The sequence below is a fragment of the Zalophus californianus genome, chromosome 15 (genome assembly GCF_009762305.2).
Source record: "Zalophus californianus isolate mZalCal1 chromosome 15, mZalCal1.pri.v2, whole genome shotgun sequence".
In the NCBI taxonomy this organism is placed as follows: domain Eukaryota; kingdom Metazoa; phylum Chordata; class Mammalia; order Carnivora; family Otariidae; genus Zalophus; species Zalophus californianus.
Window position 1 is genome coordinate 32,226,082 of NC_045609.1, and position 17,189 is coordinate 32,243,270.

The window sequence follows — 17,189 nt, forward strand, 5'->3', positions numbered from 1 at the left end:
AGCCTAGCCAGGACTTGAGTATTTGAGATTTTCCCATTTAGGGAGTCTTTTTTGGAAACATCTCCATAGGCTGAAGGCATAGGGATGTAATACAGACTAAGGGAGCCAAAAGTGAGAGTCGTCAACTTAATCAGATGATAAAGCCAACACAGCCAAGCCAAAGGAGAGCTTAGATACATTTCCTTAGTTTTTGGAAAAGAAAATTGGGCAGACTCCGTTTCCAGCTGCTTTCCAGTGGCCGGGTTTTCCAACTCGCCAGGCCCAGCATCTCGCGAGGACCCCCCCCCCCCAAAGGCCCCCAGCTCGGGCCGCGGCGCCGCCCAGGTGGCCGTCGGTTTCCCCCCTCCGGGGGCCCCCTGCCGGCCCCGCCCTTGCCCGCCCAGGCCCCGCCCAGGCCGCGCGCCGTCCCGCTTTGCTCGCGGACTGACTAGGGCGAGCGAGCGGCTGCGCTCGGCATTGTGGCAGGCGGCGGGGGCCGGCGAGGGCGCCGGGGCCGCGGGCAGCGGCGGGGCGCAGAGAGGCGCGCGCGGGGGTTCTGACGGCGCGGGGCCAGCCGCTGCGAGGGCCGCTGAGGGCACTCACCTTCCGTCGCGTAACTTCGAAGCCAGGGCGTGGGAGCCCGGAGAGCGCTCGGAGCCCCAGAGCCTGAGGAGCGCAGAGAGGGGCGCGCCGGAGCCTGGTTGGAGAGCGGGCTCTGGGCACCCACTGCGCTCCGAGCGCCAGGCAGCCCTCTGCGCAGCGTGGCTGCCGCTGCCCCCACGGAGGGCACGGGCTGGCGCGGCCGGGCGCCGGGGAGGACGGCGAGGAGGAGGCGGCGGCGGCGGAGACGGCGGCGGCGAGGCTGGGGCCAGGGAGAGAGCCCCGGGGGAGAGGCGCCCGAGCCTGGCCGCGGGAGCATGTGGGCCCGGAGCGGAGCGCGGGGCGCGCTGCTGCTGGCGCTGCTGCTCTGCTGGGACCCAAGGCTGAGCCAAGCAGGTAGGGAGCGATCGGGCATGGGGGCGGGGGTATAGGGGACCTTTGCGCCCCAGTCTGTTCCTAAGTTGAAGTGATCCATCACGCGTCGATGTGCACAGGGAAAGCGCAAGGGCACCCAAGTTAGAAGGTAGATTTCTCCTCCCCACCAAAGTGGTCGATGGCGCAGCCACCTCGCTGGGGGCGCCTGCCAGGTGGTTCAGAGTAAGCTTCCTGCCTCCCCTGACGCCCTCCTAGAAGGGATCGCTTCTTTTCCTTGGAGCGGGTGTCCGAGTCGGAGTCTGCTTCTCCCGGAGGACTGGCCTCCAGGGGACCCCCGGCTCCCCGCGCATGGCGACGGCAAAAAAAAAAAAAAAAAAAAAGAATAGAAAAGACTATTGCTGCTCGGGCCAGGTGTGTGCTTGCTTGCCTTTCGCCGGAAACTTCCTAGTCGTGGTTCCTGGCTCTTCCCAAGCTCCTACGCGCTGCACCCACCGGAATCCGCAGACGGGAAGGAGCGAGAGACCTGCGGAGCACGGGAAGCGCGAGTCCGCTCCGCGAGCCGGGGGAGGCCAGCTTGAAGGGCTTTGGCTATAGAAGGGGGAAGGGCTGAATACTGCCGTACAGCTTTCCCCGCAACCCCAGGATCCGCAGGTCTGGAAGGATTTTTTCTGGGGTTTGGTGCGTGTGTGTGTTGGCGGGGGGAGTATGTAGTGATGCTGCCAAGTTTCCTTTTAAATGGGTCACTGACATTCTCCCCAGTCCGGGGAGCAGACAAGATGCGCTTGCCTACAGTGGGCCTGCAAGATAAGATGCCTTAAGGGGGTTGGTGGGCTCCTAAAATAAAGTCACCACCACCACCACCACCACCCCCTCGCCCTGGTTGTGTACGCCTCTTGCTCGTCTGTAGCTGGGCCCCGCGTCGCCGACTGGGCTGCGTCTTCAAGGCGAGCCAACCTCTCTTTGGTGCCGGAACCCAAGTAGGTGGGCTGGCGGCGGCCGCTGGACACCTCGGCTCCCAGGGCCGGGCAGGGTGGGGTGCAGGTTGGGTGGGGGGCGTCCTGCACGGAGTCCTCGGAGTTGAGGCTGAGAACCCGGCAGGAAAGCTGGCGCAGAAAGTAGACGAGGTGACGCAGCCCACCCCCGCCACCTTTCGCTGGGATGTTGGCATCCGCCCCCCACGTACACCCCAATAGCCAAAGATTCCTCACTCTGGAATTAATGATTCCCACGGCCTAGGAGCGAGGGCTTGGTTTTAGCACATCCTCCACTTTTTTTTTTCCAGCCCTCTGTTGTAAAGTTACGACACAATCATTTGATCCAAGTTAATTACGATTTGGGCAGACTCTGGTATTTAAAGCAGTGTTTTGAAGTTGGAAGGTAATGATGGGGGGAGGGGGCAGGCTGCTGAATGACCAACCTTGTTTTAAAGAGTGCAGTTGAATGTGGGAGTTGCTGGGCTGGGGTGTCGGTTTCTGGTTTGAGGGTGATTGAAGGGTAGGGTGAAGTCTCTGTAAAGGGCACTTGGACAGGGTTGGGGCTTGAGACACTCTTTTAGAACCAGCCCGGCAATGGGATTAAGAATAAATACTGAGGTTACTGAGGGTGGGGGAGGACCTCCCCTGGGCAGGAAAAAGACAGGACCGGTTGGCCTAGGGCTCTCCAGGGCCAGGTTCAGCTGGGGAGGCTGGGGGCGGCCTACCTTCCCTGCTTAACAAAGCATCCAGCCCCCACCTTCCCCAGAGGAAACACCAGGCCCAGGGCTTTGATGGATTTGGGCACAAACGGAGCCCAGCCAGAAATGGCCTCTAATACCGGGCTTTGATTTCTCACTAGTGAGCAGAACCGGTGCTGGAATTGTGCTCATTACTTAGCACGGCGGGGGCTGCCTGCCCACCCGCCTAGAGAAGGGCCAACTGGTGGGGTCGGCGTGCAGTCTTCCCTCTGCCCAGAATGTGAAGCCCTTAGAAATCTGCCTTCAGGAGGGAGAACATGCCCCTTCCTCCTACACAGCCCGTTTTTCTCATGCCACAGGCACAGAATATCTTTCAGAATGTTCTTTGGGTCTGCCCAGTGCGTCCCATTTCACGGATGGGGAAAACCAAGGCCAGAATGTTGGCTTTCCTCATGTCTTGCCTTCACCTGACCATAGATTGTGGACTTGCATGCAGGGCTGCTCCTCTCTAATAGCCAGGCTGGTTCAGGTCACACTGGACTCCTCCTCGTGGCCCCATCCACCTCTGCCTTGAGGCTTATATCAAGCTGAGGGAGACAAGGCTGTCTCCACAGAGTGGGGCTCTTTCTAGCGGGTGTGCAAGCTCCCGTCAGGTGGCAGGCACTTCTGTCTCTTTTCCCTCACCCCCCTCCCGGGTGGATACGGGGATGAGCTCCCTTTACAGCACTGAGGATTTTTAAGCCATAAAGTCTGCTGGTGGAAAAATCAAACCCAGAACCATAAAACCCCAGACCCTTAGAAGGAGGTGTCAGCAAGTGACTGGCCAGCAGAGGCCACTTCAAAAGCCTGGGCAGCCCTGAGGATCGTCTCACCCCACCCCTTAGCTTTCCTGGAGTTTTTAAAGAGTCTTGCCTTGGCCTCTGACTGGGGTGGTTGAGAAGGGACCGTGGTATCATGATAACACTTCTTTTTAAGATGCAGTTAAAATCAGAGTTTTCCCAGTGTCTCTGCTGTGTGTGCAGGTGTGTGCGTGCATGTGTGTGGGTGTGGTGCGGTGGCCCATCCCGTGTCTCCCTCTACACTACAGCAAACACCCATCTCAAACAAATGGAAAATCAAGAGTGTCTTAATGCGCTTTCTCATTAAAGTGAAAGTATCACTACAGGGGAGAAATTTCGGAGGTAATTTCTCTCCTCCCTCCTCTCTCCACTCCACACCCCCAACTGGGAATTCCAGAGGACAAAACAGTTCCCCTTTTCCAACCCCTTTATTTAACTGCTGAAGCTTTGGGACAGGCCCCGACATGTCCAGGGGTTACATGGGGACTCAGGGATAGATCTGGGATCTGAACTCGGGCCTCACAAACCTCAGGCTGGTTCTGGCTCCTTTCTACCGCTGAGCTGCAGACTGGCCAGCATGGGTCTGGCACCGAGCTGCTGAATTGAGGCCGGAGGGTAAGCAGGCAGCTACAGATGAGGTTTGTTTGGTAGTTAGGTCAGACTGGGACTTGTAGCAGGATGGGGGGAAAGAGGCAGAGTCAGGAACCCGGACCCCAGACTGGTGGAACAGGGCTGGGCCAGAGGTCAGAGGTAAGGCCTGAGACTAGCCAAGTGGCCGAAGGCAGCTCCACCCTGGTCCTAATCCTGCCCTAGGTGAGAGAAATCACAAGCCAACCAAGCTCCCTTGGGCTGTGGAACTACCTGCCTCTACATTTTAAAGCTCTGCCTTCGTTTGTACGGGTAGAGCAGAATATATTTTTACTTTTTATTTTGAAGCTTTGGGGAGCCCCTCGCCTCCCCACCCACGCTGTTGAGTTTCTGGCTGTCAGGCCTAAGATGAGACCTTCCCATCTCCCCTTCCCCTCTTCACCACTGTCTTCTAAGGAGGGTGTGGGCTGCCTAGGACTTTGAGGTTGGGGGTAGAGAAGGACCCCCTCCTCCCAAGTGCTTGGAGAGTAAAGTTAGTGATTCTGAATGGCCCCTCCTGGAGCGCCCCGCCCCCACCCCCAGCATGTTCTTTTGACCCTCAGCCCTGATGTTGTGGTGGCATGGGGACCCCTTGGAGCCCCCCCCCCCCCCGCCGCCCCAGGCCTGTTGGAAAGGGAGAGAGGCGGGGTCACGGGTTGGGACTGAGGAGTAGAGACACCCTGCCCCCTTGGCTGGGTGGCCCCCCGGGGACAGAAGGGAGGGGCGCTGGGCATCCGAGGCCACAGCCGGAGCCTCTCCTGGCCTCCTCTTCCTTCTCCTCCTCCTCACCAGTTTCCTAAACAGCTTCCACAAACCGAGTCATTCAAGCTGTGAAGGCAAAATGAAACCAAACAAGTGCCTTCTGGGCTTTTCTGTTTCTTGTCTTAATTTTTTTAAAGGGAAATTTACAATACCGTAATTAGAATAATACGAGGAAGGGCCGTTTCAGGAAGGTCCACGGCATCGGGGCACGGCCCCCTTGGATTTGCTTCTCGAGTTGGGGCTGGCGCTCCCCTCCTGCCGCCCCCCCCGTGGGCCTGCGCTCAGCCAGGGCTCCGCGCGCCTGGGGGGATGTCTCCGGACCCCGACACCCAACTGGCCTGGGCTCCGGGCTGTGAGTTGGGCGGGCGCGCGGGATTCACACTCGGTCCCGTGCCGTAGACGCCGCCGCTGCGCCCCCACCGGGCAGGTCCCGCGGCGCCCCTTCCTCTCCGGCCGCGGCTTTTTTCTCGTTAACGGCAGTGAAAACACAGGCTGAAGTGCGCGCATAAATCAGCCACGGCCCCGCTCCACCACCCCTTTTGTTCCCCGCTCCTTCTCTCCGAAAGCGGCCGGGTGCTGGTAGCCCCCCAGTTGACCCTTGCCGGCTGCGCAGCCCAACTGTGCTTAGCGCCTCCCCGCGCGGGGTGGGCGCGCTGCCACCGCCCAGGCAGCGCTTACCTGGGGGGGCGCAACCTGGACCCTCGCTCCTCCTCCCTGTGCCCCCCGCACCCCTCTCTCCTGCTCCCTGTGCCCCCCAGCACCCCTCTCTCCTCACTGCCCCCCTCCGCATCCCCCCTCCTCCTCCCTCTCTCCCTGCATACCCTTCCCTGCATCCCCTTCCCTCCCCTCCTGGGCAGAGTTGAATCCGTCTGCTGGAGCCCCCAGAACTCCAACACCTCGGTGCCCAGCCTCCGTCCTCACCTCCCAGAACAGGCTGCCCCTAGCGCCTCACAACTTTCCCTGGGCCGCAGTGTGGCCCGGGAAAAGGCAGGCTGTGGGTATGAGAGTGTGTATTAAGGAGTATGCGTGTTGAGGGGGAGGTGAGAATGTCTATTAAGGAGGTGGGCGGAGGTGGGAGTGTGCAGTGGGAGGTAAGGGTAGGTGTGGTGTTGCGTTAGGGTGTTAGGTTATGGAGGTGAAGGTGCAGGATGTCGAATAGATGTGTCTGCGAGTGTTCTGCCTTTTGTATATTGGTATGTGTGAGGTGGCTATGCGTGTTTGGGTGTGTGGGGGTGTGTGCAGGGTGCATATGGGCACAGCTGTGGTGTGTTTGTGTATAAATAGGTATGTGTGGTGTGGGGACAGTGAGTCACCACCAGGCATGAGAAGCTCCATCTATTGTATTCTGCTGGGGATGTCTCTTCCTGATGGGACCCAGGCCATTTGCCCTTCAGCACTAAGGAGAACTTAACTTTGCTCCATGCTGGGGGTTGTGGGCAGGATTTGGTCCAGGTTCTGGAGTTGGAAGGGCAGAGGCCAGGTGTCCTTGCGGTCCTGTCTCCACCACCCCGCCCCCCTTGAGGGCAGAGGACAGGTCCTGCTGCTCCAGAGGGCGGAAGGTCAGCCTTAGATAGGTCCTAAAGCCAGTCCAGAAGCTTGACTGATGGCCCCCAGGACAAGGGTCTGAGTCCTTGAGTTGCCTGCAGTTAACCTCCAGCTTACCAAGAACAGTGGCGGCACCCATGATTTGGAGATCAGCTCTCTGACCTGGGTCAGGCTCATGCTGAATGAAGCCCTCTAGGGGCAATAGGGTCTCCTCTGGAATTTGCTAGAGAAGAGGCAGGCAGAGCTTGAGTGAGTGGCATCCCTCATGGAAAGCAATGTAAACAGGCATGGCTGGGGCTGGGACTCTCAGTGGAAGCCATTGAAAGTGGCCACGTGTGCACACAGACACACTTGAGAGCCATACTCCACTGTCCTTACCACTTCCTTGGTCACCAAGAGTCCCTCTGCTTTCCCATTTATGCCTATACTGACTGCCGTCTTTAGCGCTAGGATAAAAGATGTGCCTTTCCGGACCAGGGAGACCTACAGGAAAGTCACAGCCTCAGTGCTGGGGCATAGTGCCTTAGTTTATAAAACCCTCTTATAGATGGGACCTCACTTGGTCCTTGTAAGAACCCCACTGGGGAGGAGAATGCCCACTTAGGAAGCTGACCTGGGACCCAGGTCGGAGCCAGAGCAGCCCTGGCCCCAGCCCTCCAGGTGGTCACTATGTTGGATGCTGATGTCGACTTCATCACTGGGATGACCTTCAGAGAGTCTCAGATGCCAAGTGAGGGCAGCATCAGTATATGTAGGGGGAACCCAGCAAAGAGTGAACTTTCTTAGCCTTGGGGCTTCCTGGAAGGGGTGATAGGAGTCAGACCTTGATTCTCTCTTTTTCAGGTCTTTCTAAGAGCCTGTCCTGAAAAGACAGAGTGGGGGCTAGCTAGCTGGGGTACCTAGGCCGGGGTGCCCAGCCCCAGACCTCTCCCGCTCTCAGAAAATTGGCCCTGTTGGCATCTGCTCAGCCACCATCTTGGGCGAGCCCAGTCCTTGGTGAGGCAACCCCTGGTCACATTTCCACTCCTGGGCCTCCCAGCCTCATCTGAGGGGGTGCACCTTGGGGAACTGACCCTCAACTGCCTCTGACTGTAGGATGGAATCTGGGGTGGAAGCTGGAGAGGAAAAGCTATCTCACTCTTTGATACTCTCCCTGTGTCTCTCGAAGATGGAGGGAGCCCAGAAAATACTTGTTACGCACTAGTGGGCATTATGCTGGGGGCGGGAGCATGAGGTGGTATCCTCCTGTGTCTTCTGCCATGCCCCCACCAGAGGGGACAAGGAGGGGAGGAGAGAACCCTGGGCCCCAGAGCTACTGTGAGCCAGTCAGAGGGGGAAGGCTTGTTTGTCATGACTTCCTGTAGGAGCTCCCAGCCCCTCTACACCACCCCTCCTCACAGAGGCCCCTCTCCAAGGTACGGAGGGTGCATGGCAGGGCTGACTGGGATTTTGAGGAGGTTAAGTTAACGTAGCCTTCCAGCATTACCACTTACTAACTGTGGCCTTGGCCTCTCACCTAACTGTGTTGTGCCTCAATTGCCTCATCTGGAAAGTGGGGGTAGTAACCATCCTCGTGGGGTTGTTTTAAGGATCACATGACCTGATTATGATAAAGCACTAGCGTGGAGACAGCCCGGTGATACCAGAGTATCACTTCCTCTAGGGGCAGGTGCGAGGAGAGAGGAGGGAGGCTTAGGGCCTGGAGGCCCAGCAGCTCCTGGCCTAGGAGTTAGGGGACTCTAGTGTTTGTTCTTCTACTGTTGTATGACAGCTACCTTTTCCTCTCTGGGTCCTGGTTGGTCTCCCCTTCTGGAAGTTTGGGGTGGGGAAAGGTAGAAGGATGACCTTTAGGGGCCTTGGGTTTTTGTTTCTGTTTTTTGTTTTTTTTTTGTTATTTGTTTGTTTGTTTTGTCTAGTTCCATCTCAAGAGGCCCTAGCAGCCAGCAAGAGACAGAGGTAGCTGAGGCCCAGAACCACTTGTGTTTATAGAGGCCCCTCTAGAAAGTCAATATATCGACTGGAATGCCCTTGTGAGCATTATGTGGCCCTGGGTCTCTCTCTCTGAAGCCATAAATCACCCTTCGGGACTTCAGTCCCATTTTCTTGCTCCATAAGCGTCTCCTGTCTCAGAGGCTGGGAGCCCCAGATGCCAAGTAGGGCCCAGGGGCAGAGAAGGACCCCACTGGCAGAGGCAGCCTGAGTCTTCGAGAGAAGAGGCACTTAGTTCCCCCGCCCTCCCAGCCCCAGCAAGGCTCACGGGGGCCCTGGGGAGGGGGCAGGGGGGGACACACTCTCAGACCTAGCCAGACCATTCACTGTTTCATTTTGCAGGGGTGGAGGGTGGCTGATCTTGCAGGTGGGGAAGGAGGGATCCTGTCGGAACACTGGCCCAGCCCCGAAACTCAGTGCACATGCATATATTCTTTCAATCCGAACAAGCACTGGGCTCTACAGACAAAGGGGGGGTAAAGCAGGGGCCTGACCCTTGAATTGACTCGTGTCGCTTCTTGAGGCCCGAGCCATGTGCCCGGTGTGTGCTGCTGGGGTGCGAGAGTGAGGGAGATGGTGCGGCAGAGAGGAGCCGTCTCACCGGTGGCCCAGGAGGGATCCAGTGCACTGCTTGGAGGGCAGGCCGTGCAGTCAGACCACTTGGGCCAAATCCTGGCTGGGGCCCCATCTGGCTGCGTATCCTGGAGCGAGTCGCCTACCCTCTCTGAGCTTTGGTTTCTTCGTCTGTAAAATGGAACTGCTAATAACGCCGCTTGCATCCGATTGCTGTGGGGAAGAATGAGGTAATACAAACAAGCGCGTCACACATTCTCAGGTGCTCAGTGACATTCACCATCCTCATCAGCATCGTGACTACTGATGCCACATATTGCGTGGTACAACAGGAAGTGCTGAGGCTGTGGAGAGAAGCCTGTGGGCCTGCAGGGCTGGTCAGGGGGGGCTTCCTGCAGGAGGGAGGGTGTTGTTTGGCCTTTGAAGGATGAGCAGAGTTTGGGGAGGCAGAGAGGGCATCCCTTTTAGGGGTATATTTGTGAGGGTGTGGGGGTGGGAACGTCTGGCTCATCCACCCAGGAAACAAATTGCTAATTCAGCTACTGACTTGGATCTGATCATCTGGTACAGTAAGAATTCTGGGGCTAGGGGTCCCTTGGTACTGTGGAAAGAGCCAGGCTTTGGGATTAAAGCAGCCCTCAGCCCTCCATAGCAACTGCCACCTCACTCACTGAGGACCTGGGCCAGGTGGTTCAGTGTCTCTGGACCCGCACATCCCCACCTGCGAGGTGACCTGCCCCCTTCACTGGGCAGCGCTGTGCTGGGAGATGGTATATGTGATCCTGGCATGGAGGAGGTTCTCTTGATTTCTGTTGCCTTCCCTCCTTCCTGCCTCTCCCCCACCCTGATCTGGCTGACCCCTGGCGGGGGCTGTGCCTTGCTTTTTCTCCCTGGACATCTCCAGGAGAGCAAGGAGACAGAGAGTGGCTGCTTCCAGGTTGACCGGAAAGCCAGGGAGAGGGGCAGGAAGAGGGAGTCTGCCTGCCCGTCTTGGTCCCTGGGGTTCACCTAGGGCTGGTGGGTACCAGGAGGCATCCCCGAGGTCTGGGAGGAACATCTACTGAGATCACCCAGGAGCCTGCAACCCCCAGAGGCCTCGAATGGCGTCTAGAGGCATTACTGGAGTCAGGAGACAGAGCTGAAGGAAAGCAGCTCCGTAATGCGATCAGAGGCGCCCGCCTGCCCAGCCTGGGGCCTGAGCACCCATGGAGGATGCCGAGCTTACAAGAAATTGAGTCAGAAATTCCAGGAAAGTTGTTCCTGGTTCCTTCCCTCATCCCACCTTCGGGCATTCTGTGACACAGCAGGGCAGAGCAAGACTCACAGAGTGAGCAGTGACCCAGGACCGGGTGACAAATACTGCATGGGGCAGCCTCCCACTCTTCCCTTTCCTTGTCACTGAGCCAGGGCCCTGGGGACCTGGATGGAGGCAGGATGGGGTTGAACAACTAGGTAATGAAAGAGCAGCTATGACGCTAGGTGACTAGGGGATTGGGTCTGATTTTGCTCCCTGGCACATCCCTGGCACCCAGTGCAGTCCCTGGTGCATAGAAGGTGCTCAATAAAACACTTGTAGAATTGGATGAACGAGAACTCACGGTCAGGCCTCATGCACCCAGGTCGTTGCTACGATTCAGTCCCTACTGTGCTTTGGGCTTGCTGCTATGGATGTAACCAAAGAATCGGGACATTCGGGTTGTTTTGCCTGCATCCTCCCCATCTTTGCCTACCTTCCTCCCTTCGTTCTCTTCTGCTTCTGTCTTACTATGTACCAGACGTGATGAAAGTCAGAGCCAAGTCTTCAATGGTCAGAGCCCCTAGGTATGAGAGAGTTTATTCGCTAAGTCCAGGGGAGCCACGAAGAATGAACCAACTATCGTCATCAAGTGCCTTCTGCCCAGGCCCTTGTCGAATGTTTGTTTCCTACTTGCATTCCCAAGCCCATTGATCATTCCCCTCCAGCTTGCCTTCTCGTGGTGGCTCAAGAGAATGCCTGTTGCATGCACATGAGCTCTGGGGCCTGGGACTATGTGTGGGCTGAGGGGTTATTTTTTGAAGGCCCGTGGGCAGGGTCTGACCACAGCCCTCAGCCCTCCATAGCAACTGCCACCAGTTCCTTGGCAGGAGCTGGGTTTGGTGCAGGGGAGCAGTTTTGGCTGCAGGGTCTAACTGAGCCAGGTTCTCCCTGGCACTGTGTTCAGTGCTAACATTCAGGGAGCCTCCCTGGGAGATTCAACCCCCTCGGGCCCTTGGCCGAGGCAGTGGTAGGCCTGGCCAGTACCACCCTCCCAGCTGGGCACCCACTGATTCTTGCCAGGAGCCCCTATCACAGGCTGAGCTGGAATTCCTACCTAGCAGCCAGACAGCCAGGGCTGCTGGGCACAGTGAACCCTGCTGCAAATCTGATCTGGCCCCATATTTTCTGGCTGGCGCACCCCACTTCTGTACACACGTGCACAGATTCAGAAGAGACAACAGCAGAAAGAGCCCTGAGCTAAGGATTGGGAAGCCTGAATTCTAATCCGATGTGCACAGCTAATCTGCTGTGTGGCACTGAGGTAGTCCCTTACCCTCTCTGGGCTTCGGTGCCCTCTTCTGTCCAAATGAAGAGGGTCTGCCCTTGAATTAGAAAACTGGGTTCAAGTCCTGTCTCGGTCGCTAACTGTAGTTCCCCGAGCCTGCACCTCCTCGCTGTAAAAAAAGGAGCCCCAACTGGCTGTTGGAGAGACCAAACAAGATAGGGCATGGCTTGTAAAAGCTAGTTTCCTTTTCTTTCTACCCAGGAAGAAATCCATCTGCAATCTGCTGGTTTCAGCCCTCGCTTCTTTCTAGTAGTCCCTTTTGAAGGGAATATCAGACATAAGGTTCAGGGTGGCCTGCTGGGGACTTAGTGATCCACCTGGGGTTACAGCGAGGGGAGAAGCCTGCATGATCATATGCATTTGGAAGGAGCACCGGACTAGACATCTGGAAACTTCAGCTCTAAGGCCAACTCTGTGTGACAGAGAACTCGCTCACCCTCTTTGAGCCTTGGTTTACCCATCAGCAAAAGGAAAGAAGAAGTGGCATGTCAGGTTTTCTCTTTCTCCAAAAGAGAAAACACCCAGGGAGATGCTTTGGAAACTGTTCTCCAAACCCAAGGAGCTGATCTGAGGTAGGAGGTGGGCAGAGTAGGGTCTGTTGTCCCTCAGACTATGTGGTTCCTGTGAGAGTTGTTTGCTGGGTGGCAGGGAGGGCCCACCATTTGGTTCCCTGGCTGGAACCTCCCGCTAGTTGGTGGGCCCTGGCTTCTCCCCTAGCCTGGCTGGCCATGGCTGTTGAGCTACATGACGGAGTTTGGGTCTCTTCCCACCCCACTCCATGCTGCTGCACACCCCAGAGCAGAGGAGGCCGGGGTGCCACGTCAGGGAAGGTTAGTGTCAGTGCTGGCTTTGATGTGTCTGAGCCAGTGCACCATCTGCCATGTCCACCAGAACTTACATAATCCCTCGGCCGGCTGCCCGTTCTTAGAAAACAGGGCAGGCAGGACCAGCAGGGCGTTGGAGGGGTAGGGTTTTCTTCTCTGCCCTTTATTCCCTGGCAGCCCACACCTCCCCGGACTAGCGTTCCTTCTCTGAGCTGCTCCTACACCGTCCGGAGCCCAAGACACGAATGCAAAGTCAGAGCGAGGCTGAGGTTGGAAGGGGACGTGGCAGGCCTCGAGGGCTGCTTGCTGACAGCACGTGGCCCGCGTGCCCGCCAGGCTCCGAGGGGGAGGGGCGAGGGGGCAGCTCCAGCTTCCAGGAAGTAAGGGCAGACCCTCCCCCATTTCCTGCAGAGACCTTCCCCTTCCCACATTTTATCATGTCATGAGCATTGTTCATACATCTAAGTAGCAGCCAAATAACACTGCCCACTTATGACCGAGACCCAAGATCCAGCCCTGTCTTTTTTCTTTGCGAGCTGCATGATGTGGGCCTGGCCGCTGCCACATTGTTGGTCTCCATTTCCTCATCTGGGAAATGAGAATAATAAAGCCTGCTTCCACAGCTTCAATCGTGAGGGTTGAATCAGTTAATAATACATGTAGAGGGCAGAGAAAGGGTTCTATAAATGCCAGCTGTCATCGTTGGTACCCAGTTCCATTCTCTCTTTTTTTTTTTTTTTCTAAGAAAATGATACAGAATGACCAACTCTGGGTCATTCTAGGAATGCAAGGTTGGTTCGAAATCCATTCATATTAATAACATGCCAAATGAATATCATGTACCAGATTAATGAATCTAAGAAAACAAAATCATGTGATGATCTCTATAAATGCTGAAAAAGCCTTGGTCAAAATTCAACACCCATTCATTGTATAAACACTCAAAAAAATAGCAATTAAGGGATTTTTTTTTTTTTAGCCTGATAAAATATATACATACTCTAGTCCTACAGCCAGTATCTTGTCTAATGGGGAAACAAACACTAAAGGCCTTTCCATTAAGATCACTAATGAAGCATGGATACCCACCATCCCTTCTCTTCAATGCTGTGCCAGAAGCATTCGCCAGTGTGATTAGAGAAATCACTTAGAGGCCCAAAAATGGGTAATGACAAGATAAAACTATCCCTACCAGATGTTAAAACATACTGTAGCGCCTCCATAATTAAAACTGCAGCATGGGTGCGTGAGTTGTCGGACGGACCAGTCAAACCTAATAGAAATTCCAGATTGAGACCCAAGTGCGTAAAGAAATGTAGTATATGACAAAGATGGTATCTTGGCCCATGGGGATGAAGACAGACTTTGAAATAAATAGTGCTGGGACAACGGGGTAGCCATTTGGGAAAAAGTAAGCTTTGATTCACATTTCACACCATAGAGGAAAAAAAAAAAACTCCAAATGGATTAGAGATCCAGATGTAAGTAGTAGACGAAACTGTGGGTGAATTCCTCTGTAACAGTGGGGTGGGAAAGGCTTTCCAACTATGATTCAGAATCCAGAGGCAATAAAATTAAAAAATCGATTGTGTTTATTTCTTAAATATTAAAAGCTTTTTTTTTACAATAAAGCACCCCAAACTAGTCAAAAGACAAAATATTTGACAAACCAGGAGGAGATGTTTATAACATATACCCAGACAAAGAACTAATATCCCAATACAAAAAGCACTCTAAAATATTGAGGAACAAAGGACCAAACACCTGGTAAAAAGAAAAAGGAAGAAAAGAGACATGAACAGACAATTCACAAAACAAGATATAAGTGACCCTCAAACACATGAAAAAATATTAAAACTCAGAGTTAGAAAAATGCAAATGAAAACAACCCTGAGATACCACTTCTCACTTTATAAGACTGGACAAAATTAAAACTTAGGACTACACCTTCTGTTGGGAAGCTGTGTGATGCACGCTTGCAGACGTTCCTGGTGGAACCACTCCTTAAGTGCAATCCTTCAGATAGATGGCCAGTATTTCACAGCAGTGCATTATATACTCCGTTCTTTGGTCCAGCAACCTTCCTCTTCCTTTCAAGTACAGCTTTATCAATACAAAAATACATATGCACATTGTTTGTAATTGCAAAATATTGCAAGTCACCTGAGTGCCTTGGAGGAGGAGTTCAATCCGCTACGTACAACACAAGCACACATCAGCAATGATGGCACTGTTGGGGAGCCGAGAGGCTGGGACCCCCAGGATGTTCTGACCTGCAAAGGAAGTACAAAACAGCATCTAGAGGATGCTACCTTTCTCGTAAGAGAGAAGCGGGTGTGAGATCAGGCCAGATCTGGACCTCTCTTCTCTTTCTGTTTTCATGGCTGCTTGGATGTTCTCTGCTTCCTCATGCACATGCCTCCTAATCTGCTCATGGGTCCAAGCAGTGGGCTCTTCATGGGGCGATGGGTTCCCCGTGCCACTCCCAGGGAAGAGGGAGAGGGCGGGACGCGCAATTGCTGTCCCTGCCCTGGCTTTAATTGTGACTCCTGGCTCCGTGTGGTCCTGAGAACATCCCTTCAACCCCCTGGGATTCGATTTCCTCTTCTGTAAAATGAGAATAATGAACCCTATACCACTCACCTCACAGAGAGGAAGTGGGATCATCGTCGCAGTTCATGTGTGTGCAAAAGGCTTCATTTATTATTTACCTACAGGGTCTGCCAGTTGCTCTTTGGGCCTCAGATAAGCCTTGGAGCCTCCTTTTCCAGTCCCTTGCCACACACGTGCATACTATACACGCACACACCCCTCCATTCTTTCTAGAGCTGTCAGACATGCTGAGGTGGCTGCCCCGTTTGCTTTCACCTTGATTAGCGAGGGCCCCATCCACATGCACTCCATCTGTGTGCCAGGTGTGTTGTAGGCCCTCCGAGGCCGTGGCCGCCCTCCTACTCTGGGCCTGTTCTCTTGCCCACATTGAGTATCATTGAGCCCTTGTAAGGACTCTGGGAAGAAGGTCTTACGGGGCTCAGGGAAGTGTAGTGACCCACCCCAATCTTCCAGATTTTATGTCAGAGCCTGGTCAGGTTGTAACCTAGTCTCTGGGTTCCAAATTCAGTGTTCCTTCCAGGAACCCACTCTGCATCTGTGCCCCGCGCTGGGACCAGGTCTTACCCACATACACCTCCCTGGACATCCCCGTGAGAGCCGGCTGCACAGCGGTGACTTGGGGAGTGATTGCGTGGTGAATGCACAGGAGCCCTGGGCCATCCTTGTCAAATGCAGCCGCCCCACCAGTGGAACTCTGGTCTCAGTAAAGAGCCCATGGACCGAACTGGGCTTTTCCCACAGACCAGTCCCAGCCAGCATGTCAGCCTTCTCTCTCCAGCCTGTGCCATTTTAAGGGTTGGTCCGAGAGGGCTCACCTTCACTTGGGCACATGGGGAGGAACATTAGCAGCCCCAGGGGCACCTTGTCTGCAGGCCTCAGGCCTCTACAGGTCAGGGTGGGGTCTGGGGGGTGGGGAAGGGGCCCACCCGGACCTGAGCCTCCACAGAGAGGGAGGGGTCCTTGGGCAGGCAGTGGAGGGCATAATTGCCGGAAGGTCATGCTCCCAGCCCTGAGAACTCTGCTTACCAGTCAATAAGTCATTTATTACACCCTTGACAGCGTCCTCCTTTGCCTCCGCCCTGGATCCTGTGCAGCTTGCAGAGGGAAGGGCTCGGCCAGCTGAGGGTCTGGCCTCTCCAGGGAGAGGGGCTGCTGGAAGCCTGAAGTCAGCTGTCTTCCCCACCTTCCCACCGTAGCCTACTGGACCAGAGTGCTCGCAGAAGCTGCCCCCCGCCCCGGGGTGGGGGTTGGGGGGCTGATCACTGCTGCAAAGAGCCAGCTAAACAAGTTCCCAGGTGCTTGAGCATCTCCACCTCACTGCCCTGGACTTCCTTTCCACGGTGCCTTCTAGGGTGTCCTAGTGCTTGTGGGGGAGGGTCAGTCCTCAGAGCCTCTCGGAAACCACGGCCTGGCAGAGCTTGTGAAGGGGCACATGAGGACCTGTTTCCGGCTTGCCTGCCCAGCACTTGTCAAGGTGGTGCCCATTGCTCACAGGCATGGAGCACTTGGAGCAAAAAGCACGTTCACTCGTGAATCTCAGCTTCTTAACAGCCCGGGAGACCTCCGGGAATGACCCCCAGAACAGTGCCTGGCACAGAGTGGGCCATCAGGGCGAGTGTTCGCACTTCCTCTTACAGGTGGGGGAACTGAGGCAGAGAGAGAGGGATGACTTACCCAAGTTATCTCGGGACTTGCTTTGTGGCTGGCTGAGTTTTCACCCTTATCAGGCCCTTTCCACCCTTGCATGGCTGAGAAAGATTAAGAAAAGAAGCATTTTAGACTGTTGTAGGTTGTCTTTCCGGGGCACCCTGTCTTACCTCCAGGATTTACCTCCAGGGAACTCAGCCAGAGATTGAGAGGAGCTGTCAGGGCTTTAGCTCTGAGTGCTCTGAGAGGGTAGGGGTGTGCGCCTGTTCAGGGACTGGGGAAGCTGGTGGCCCCGCAGCCTGGCCTCTAGCCCTCCTGGCGACACCACATTCAAAGGCAGAAATCAGGCTTGAGCAAGAGCAAGGCAGTGGCCATGTTCAGTGGTCTGTCCACACAGTAACCTGGTTGACCCAGCTTGCTTCTGGGCAGGAATGCTCCTGAGATAGCCCCCTGCCTTCCCTCTGTCCACTCTGCCCTCCCTGCCACATCAGGCCTCTGACTCTGGGTACCTGGGCCACCTGTCCCCTCCCCGGAATATGTCATACCCTTCCCTTGGATGCTC

General features: G+C 55.5%; 1 protein-coding gene across 2 annotated transcripts in view; it reads left to right on the forward strand.

Annotated features, from left to right (window-relative positions):
• The first annotated feature begins 456 nt into the window (after nt 1–456).
• Nucleotides 457–17,189, forward strand: part of UNC5B (unc-5 netrin receptor B) — an 81,875-nt gene continuing 65,142 nt past the window's right edge. For both annotated transcript variants that reach the window (XM_027596516.2, XM_027596517.2), the window contains exon 1: nt 457–975. In XM_027596516.2, coding sequence (XP_027452317.1) covers nt 897–975 — 79 coding nt within the window. In that variant the 5' untranslated portion in view covers nt 457–896. The remainder of the gene's footprint in view (nt 976–17,189) is intronic.